Raw genomic sequence first — 7280 nt, 5'->3', positions numbered from 1 at the left:
AGATAAGATTACGTACAATACACACTTATGATGGTGCCCTTCCCCGGACCTCGCACATAGTGGAAGCTTTAGTGCACCGGGCTGCCCCTTTATTTTTGGTTACTAAAGGATTCTCTCTTAATCTCACCTTATATTCCTGCAAAGAGCTATTTTTGTGACCTCCTCATCACACGATAATAATTTTACCAGCAACTTTATTAGGTAAAGTTTTCTTTTCAATTTTTTGCCCTTTCTCTGCCTTTTTTTTGGCTTTGCTTACTAAAGGTTCTCTTCATTGTTATGTTTCTTTGAGTTCAACTTTGACTCTTCATACTCTCTCTTGTAATCATATTCTTCTTCTGTTGAATCTGTTCATTGTTCTGTTTCCATTGTTTAATCACTCTGTCTACCAAGCTGTGGTCCTTACTATAACAAGCTTGATTTGTGCAGAGGCTAAATAGAGTCCTAAATGTGTTTAACAAAACATGATAACGACGCGAACACGAGTTTTCTTTGGATAATTCATTGTGTCAATGTCTAATACGATTTCAATATACATGCACATTCATCTTTCAAGACATTAACGCGTAACCAGATCAATGTGGCTGCTTTAGGCACCACGCTAACAATAACCTTCTTCGGACGACTGGAACCTTTGTTTCCAGATAACAAAGTTGAGCTATCCCTGCCATATCTCAATGTTCTGGAAGCAAGCCATTACATATAACTACTAGACATATTACTCATTGAAAGAGTGACAAGAAACTTTAAGAAGAATTTACTACATGGTGATAACCAAAAGAAGAAACAACTTGTCTGCTGCTGGAGAAAACGCAATCCCAAAACAAAAATAGTCATGAGGACATTCAGTTCATCTAGTAGGGGGCTTGTTCAATGAGTTTCACAAAGTCAAACTATTTGAGATCATCAAGAAATTTGGACTGTAGGTGTTGAGTGCTGGATTCAATCCCTCGGAGAGCTGTATTCTTGCGCTGCTCAATCTCCTTTAGCTTTGCTTGAGCTGTCTCCAACTGGATGCCAAGTTCTTGTATCTTGGCTTTTGCAACTTCATGGGCTTCCTTGTATTTTGTTTCTTCACGTTTCCGACGCTCTTCTTCATGTTCAATATGTGCCACCTCTTTCCTCAGATCCTCGATTTTCCTTTTCAAAGTTTCCTTTTTCTCCTTCGCCTTCTCCAATTCTTCTTGAGTATGCGTAATATCCTCCCCAACATCACCTGCACTATGTATAGCATGTTCATAATTTTTCTGCAATGCTGACAAAGACAGTGTAGTTTCTTCTCTCTCTGCATCTTGCAAATCGCAGCGATGTTTAATGTGATCTTTGACGTCTTGGTAAAAAGAACCATAATCAACATCAAGCCCTTTCAAGTACCTTAAAGTAGTATTGGCCTGACAGACCATGTACTTAACATCATTCCCATAAGTAAGCAGCTTCCGAACCAGTAGAGACTGAACTTTAATAACTAATTTCTTCGATTCTTCATCAAGAATCTCCTGGGGTTTATAATTTGTTTCTGGGGGACGCATCAGTATTCTTGACGGCTTTACATTTAACTTTGTTTCCTCTTCATCAGAGAGAACTTCCATAGGTCTATCACTGGTTGACCCAAATGGAGTTGGGGCAACTTCCTCTGGAGTACGCCTATCACTGATTGACCCCAATGGAGATGGCGCAACTGCCTCTGGAGTATGCTTATCACTGGTTGACTCCAATGGAGTTGTTGCCGAAGCTTGCAATCGACCATCTCCGGTCCACCCCAACGGTAATGCTGGAGGTGGTGATACTGCTGGAGCTTCTGTAACTAATAGTGACAGTCACATTAACAAATTTAAAGTACACATTTAAGGCTAGTTTATCGAATATATGCTTTATATTTATAACTTTTGAAAGCAAACTAATTTTTAGTTTAAAAAGATGTATACTTTGAAGTTAGAACTTACTGAAAAACGCAAACTTTTAGCACATCTTTTCGTCAGCTTACATATTTCTAACCAAAAAGAGAAGTATCCTCTAATGCAAACTGCAAAGTTTCATATTTGTGACACAATTCCAATTCATATTGGCAAAATGTAAAGTTTTATACAGAGTGAAAACTGGCTAAATGAAAAACAACCTTGGACGGTTGAAAACGACTCGAGCTCAAATAATAAAATGACTCGGTCTTGTTGCCTGTTTCATCTCGTGCACTTTTACCATTTCATTTATATAGTAACCCCCACAAAGAAACAAAGGAAAAGAAACCTCGAACCAATTTAAAATCACAAATTAAGAGGCAAAAGTATGGGGAAAGGAAGAGACAAACCATCTGATCGCTGTTTTCCAGGGCGACCTGGTCCACGTTGCAAAGGTTGTGAGGCAGGAGTTTGTGTTGCCTCCATGGATGGCACTTCAACTTCGACATGGAAAATTATAGCTTAAGAACTTATTGAACACTAAAGCTTTTAGTTTGTGAAGATGAGTGCTACAAAGAACTTTACAAAAACAACAACATAGCGTATATAATCCCACAAGTGTGAATCTAGGGAGGGTGATGAGTATGCAACCTTACCCCTACCTAGTGAAGGTAGAGAGGTTGATTCCGATAGACCCTCGGCTCGAGTAATTGTATATCAAACAAGTTGTTTTCATCCCCATCCATCACAATATGTAACAACTATGCCTCGTAGGCTATATGAACTCTCACTGATCAGTTTTAAGTCATCTCATTCACTAGTAATATTTTTATATGGATGAAAAACATAGCTATCTAGGGGGAGATGTAGGCTTTAACATATGGCTTCGGCAAAACCTAGTAGCCTCGGCCCAAATCGTATATATGTGACAATAAATCACTAAATATATACAAAAAAGTAATTTCTGAAACACTAGCTCTTTGGGTTGCTGTCCTAGAATCCGCAGAACTACTTAAGTGCCACAGAGAAACAACAACGTAATTTCTGAAACCAGTCACTAGCACTTTAGGTCATTGTCCTAGAATTCACGAAACTACTTTAATACTAAGCCCGGCAAAGAAACAACAACATACACAGTGAAATCCCACAAAGTGGGATCTGGGAAAGTTCGAGTGCACACAGACCTTACCCCTGCCTCATGGAGTTAGAAGGATTGTTAGCAAAAAACCCTCGGCACAGGTGAAGCAAATCAAGTAACAAATGAAAAAATGTCAATGAAGAAAACACGACATACAACTAATAAGAAAGCGTGCAGAGCAGCAGTTAACAACAGCAAACTAGTGCAATCATGGAAGCCCCACAGAGAAACACCACCACCAACACCATACCTAGTGAAATCCCACAATGTGCGTCTAGGGAGGGTAGAGCGTACGCAGACCTTGCCTCTACCCTCCACGAAGTAGAGAGCCCGTTTCTGAAAGATTCTCGGTTCAAGTGAAGCAAATCAAAGTAGTAAAAACCACAACGAAGAAAACATGACAACTAATAGGAACGCAGTGCTATGCAAACATGCAAAGAACAGTAACAGCAGCAAAATAGCGCGATCGCCTAAACATAACAAACAACATGTGCATATATGCAAAGAACAGAAACATCAGCAAAATAGCGCGATCACCTAAACATAATAAACAACATATGCAAGATCTAAAATCATTCAGCAAAAATGTAAGAGGCTAGCTAGCTCTAGCTCACCATCTGATCTCTGTTTCGAAGGGCGACCTGGACCACGTCGTAAACCTGCAGGGCTATGTAACAGTCTAGAAGAGCGAAAATGGGTGGGAACAAAGAAATCTGGAGCAGCCCTTTTTCTTGAACTGCACCTTTTAACAGGAAAAGTCCCATCAATGCTAGTAGTAGTAGGTACAATCTTGGCCAAAGGTATTGTAATTCCAGGTATCATTTCTAAATCAGAGTTTTCCTCTGACATTGTTTACTTAAAATGGTTCTCTGTTGACACAAAAAAGGAGTGATTTTTGGACTGCTGAAGAAAATAGTAGCTCTAAAGCATATGAAAGAGCTTTAAGAGAGAAAATGGATGAAAATGATTACTCCTAGTGGCGAAGCCAGAAATTCTTTAAGGGTGTTCAAAACGTTGATATTTTGAAATAGAGTTTAAATAAAGAGATTAATTTACTTTCTTTAAAATATTAAAGAATTAACCTATTTCAAAATATTGAAGAATTATTCTATTTAGATTAATTTACTTTCTTTAAAATATTAAACAATTAATCTATTGCTCTATTTCATTAAATTAATCTCTTTATTTATTGTCATTTCATTTTTGATCTGTTTTCAAAAAAATATCATCTTTCCTTATTTAACTATTATTTAATGACATTATTTCTATTTTATTCTTATTGAGTCTTACTTAATAAGAAAAGACAATTAAAAAGTAAACTATAAAGTAATTTTAAGAGAGGTAATTTTATAAATTTTATAAAGTCATCATTTATTTTTTAAACTTCATGTTCGATCAAATGGCGACACATAAAATAAGACGAAGAAAGTATATGCATGACATAAATCTTTGAGAAAGGGTGTTTGATTGATCACTCTTGAATCAATATAGCTATGTCATCACTGCGTCCGTATATATTAATTTGTTTGGTCTACTTTTTCTTTAATTTCTTTCGAAAAGAATGACTTTTTTTCAATTCTTTAATTTTAATTTTCAACATAATATATTTAAGAACATAAAATTATAAAATATTTTGATACATTTAATATATACTTTATTTCTTAAATTAAGTTTCAAATCAAAATAGGAGAAATAAATTGCAGGAGTATTTTTTTGTGAGGAATAAATGAGAAAAGTAGTGGGGTTTTCTTGTGATGTTGGTTGCAGAGAAGTAAATAAAAGTGTGGGAAAAGGACATAGAGATAAACCAATGAAATGGTACATGCAAAAAAGCAAATATTGGAAAGTGAAAAAAAAAGGGAATCAGCTTTAACTAATCATTGCTCCTTTGTGATTTAGTGTGAAGGAGGAGATAAAATCGTTTATTACACTAAAAGGTACTCATTGGCAATTTTTAGTTTTTCAAAATTCAAATTATACAAATTTTAATTAATATTTTAAAATATATTTGTCTATTGAAGCAAAATGAGAAAATTTGTAACTTATACTTCATGTGTTTCAATTTTTCTATTATGTTTGATTTGATACGGAGTTTATAGAAAGTAAATAAATTATAGTTTTAAATTAAAAATATGTTAAATATACTTCATTAAAATGTCTTTTAATCTCGTGATCTTAAATATATTTCGTGAAAAGTTGTAATTACGAAGTTGCTAAAAAAGAAAAGGATCATTCTTTTTTAAACAAACCAAGAAGAAAAATAAGTCAAACAAATTGAAATAAGGGTAGCAGTACTTTTTGTATAATTTTTGAATAATGTTAATTTTAATTTTAAAACATTCCCTTGACATAATTCAATTTAGCTTCACACGTTGATCGAATTAACTACCGAAAATGAAAGTGTAACGTATAATGAAACGGAAGGAGTACATTACAATATTTGAGATATTTAGTGTTTGACGATAGATTTTGAGTTAGGTTTTAAAAATTTATTTTCAAATACCTGTTTGACCAAAAGATGGAGCTACCCTTGAATTGTTTCTTACAGGAGCCATGATATATTGTTGGAAATAATAATTCAAAGTTGGATTAAGAATCCTTAGTTGTTTAGGATTTAATATTTGATTTTTTCTAATTCATGTCGCATTATGATTAGAATTTGTTTGTCCTAGTTCATATAGGAATACATTTTCTAATCCTAGTTTAATTTGGTTGTTAGTATTATAAACAGGGTGCTCTATCACATATTTGATGTAAGAAGAATAATAGGGTGTTTGGTTGAGCTTTTTTTAAGTGACTTATAAACCAAAATTAGGTTGCTACCTAAAATAAATTGCTTAAAAACACTTTTTTACTTTGTCAAACACCTTCAAAAATAAAAATAAAAAAGTGCTTAACAATCAAAAACACTTAAAAATAAGTCAATCCGAACACCATATAAGGAGCATTATTTGAGAATCCGGAGCCAAAAGGGCTATTTTTTTAATTAAAAATACCAAAACGGACAATTAATTTTAAAAAATATCAAAACGGACAAATAGTTACGGATACAGTGACTTACAAGTCGCCGGGCCCACAACGATTAATAAATCGTTGGGTTAACAACGACTTATATATCGCTGACAGTGAGGCGACTTGCTGCCAGGATGTGATAAGGTTTACAGCAACTGCAACCTTTGATTTTTTTTTTTTGGCTTATGGCTAATGTGACAAGGCTTGTGCAGCCTTTGATTTTTTTTGCTGTTATGAATAAATTAAAGGCATGAGACATGCAACTTTTGAATCTTTATGTGAAAGAGCATAAGGCAGTTTTTTTGAGAGAATAATGCATGTGAAATAAAATAGACAAATAGTGCATGCATGGGAGTTCTTCTAAAGTTTACAAGAACGTGTTTCAATGTTTATATATAGGGTTTGCATGAAGAGTTTTCATTCTACGAGTTCAACTAACAATACAATTTTATTCAAATATTATTTTTATTCAACTTACAATTTTTAGTATTGAAAAAAGAATGAAGATACAGTAAGAGTAAATTTATATTGGGGTGGTAAAGTTTTATATGAAGCTGGTTCTGTAATTTATAGTCGGCCGCCTATAGTTGTACAAATATTTCCATTATCTCTTAAATATGAGCGGTTGCAACGCGTACTAAGAAATAAAATGGGTATAACTGATCCAGAAGATGTAGTGGTTATCACGGGACGATATCCAACGTCTTTTAGTCCAAATGGAGTTATAACGTACGGTGAGACTTGTATTTGGAATGATGATTCTTTATCTATATTTCTCCGTACTATTAAGATTTTTGGTAGTCGTATTAACTTAACAAGTCTCGATATATATGCGTCAATTGAACATTTTCCTATCGTTCAAAAATCCACCGACAACGAATTTGATCTTTGTGATACATCATATTTATAGAATTTAAATGTTGATTCTTCAAGGGATATAGTCCAACATCAAAGAGTGGGAGAATTTGGCAGACACTCAAATGATATAAGTAATTTGAATACACAATGTGGTGGTTGGGTTGATATGTAGTATGATAACTCTGATGGAAATATGCATAATTTTGATATTGGGGGACCTAGCAATTCTCATATGCACATGCAAAATTTGAATTCTAATCATCAGCAACATTCTTTTTCGCTGGAGTCAATCGATGGGTAAATATAAAAACTTTTTAAATTAAATTAATTTATAACTTATACTAATTATGTCAACTTTTTTTCTGTTTTACAGATGT

General features: G+C 34.0%; 1 protein-coding gene across 4 annotated transcripts; it reads right to left on the bottom strand.

Moving 5' to 3' along the window:
- Nucleotides 1-737: 737 nt before the first annotated feature.
- On the bottom strand, nucleotides 738-4026 carry LOC107857373. Of its 4 annotated transcripts, none has more exons than XM_016702288.2 (3): nucleotides 3648-4026; nucleotides 2306-2395; nucleotides 738-1804 (listed from the first exon to the last, which is right to left on the bottom strand). In XM_016702288.2, the coding sequence occupies exons 1-3, from the start codon at nucleotides 3880-3882 to the stop codon at nucleotides 894-896; spliced, it is 1236 nt and encodes a 411-aa protein (XP_016557774.2). In that variant the 5' UTR covers nucleotides 3883-4026; the 3' UTR covers nucleotides 738-893. The 4 variants fall into 4 exon arrangements, with proteins under 4 accessions (XP_016557774.2, XP_047270667.1, XP_047270670.1 ...); XM_047414711.1 differs by having other exon boundaries at nucleotides 738-1798; XM_047414714.1 differs by lacking the exon at nucleotides 2306-2395.
- Nucleotides 4027-7280: the final 3254 nt, after the last annotated feature.

This window comes from Capsicum annuum, chromosome 1, assembly GCF_002878395.1.
Source record: "Capsicum annuum cultivar UCD-10X-F1 chromosome 1, UCD10Xv1.1, whole genome shotgun sequence".
Classification (NCBI taxonomy): domain Eukaryota; kingdom Viridiplantae; phylum Streptophyta; class Magnoliopsida; order Solanales; family Solanaceae; genus Capsicum; species Capsicum annuum.
Note: the sequence above shows the minus strand (reverse complement) of the source record. Positions and strands in the feature narration are given on the sequence as shown.